Source organism: Mesitornis unicolor, unplaced genomic scaffold (assembly GCF_000695765.1).
Source record: "Mesitornis unicolor isolate BGI_N332 unplaced genomic scaffold, ASM69576v1 scaffold47949, whole genome shotgun sequence".
Lineage (NCBI taxonomy): Eukaryota > Metazoa > Chordata > Aves > Mesitornithiformes > Mesitornithidae > Mesitornis > Mesitornis unicolor.
The window spans coordinates 1-279 of record NW_010210221.1 but is presented as its reverse complement, the minus strand read 5'-3'; the positions used below and the strand labels follow the sequence as shown (position 1 = coordinate 279).

The window sequence follows — 279 nt, the reverse complement described above, 5'->3', positions numbered from 1 at the left end:
GGCCTCCCCCCCTGCCACTCACGCCAGCGAATAAACTGAAACCCGATTTTGATTTCTAGAACTTTAAGCAAAGGATGCATCTGCTGACTCTGGGAGCCTCAAGAGGCACCTGACAGCCAAAAAGCACACCAAAGGCACAGACACAAACCCAAGAGTGGCACCGGCAAATGCAGACAGGGAAGGAAAACCCAACCACAAAGGATTCTCCCTTTGATTCTTACCTTTTTCTTCATGGCTGTGCTTGGCATCACCCACCTACAGAGAGAAGACCATCCTCTG

At 50.5% G+C, this 279-nt stretch overlaps 1 protein-coding gene across 1 annotated transcript in view; it reads right to left on the bottom strand.

Annotated features, from left to right (window-relative positions):
- LOC104547432 (ras-related GTP-binding protein A) overlaps positions 1-248 on the bottom strand; it is an 8,868-nt gene extending 8,620 nt beyond the window's left edge. Inside the window, exon 1 of the mRNA XM_010193110.1 lies at positions 222-248. Coding sequence (XP_010191412.1) covers positions 222-248 — 27 coding nt within the window. The remainder of the gene's footprint in view (positions 1-221) is intronic.
- Between the last annotated feature and the right edge of the window lie 31 nt (positions 249-279).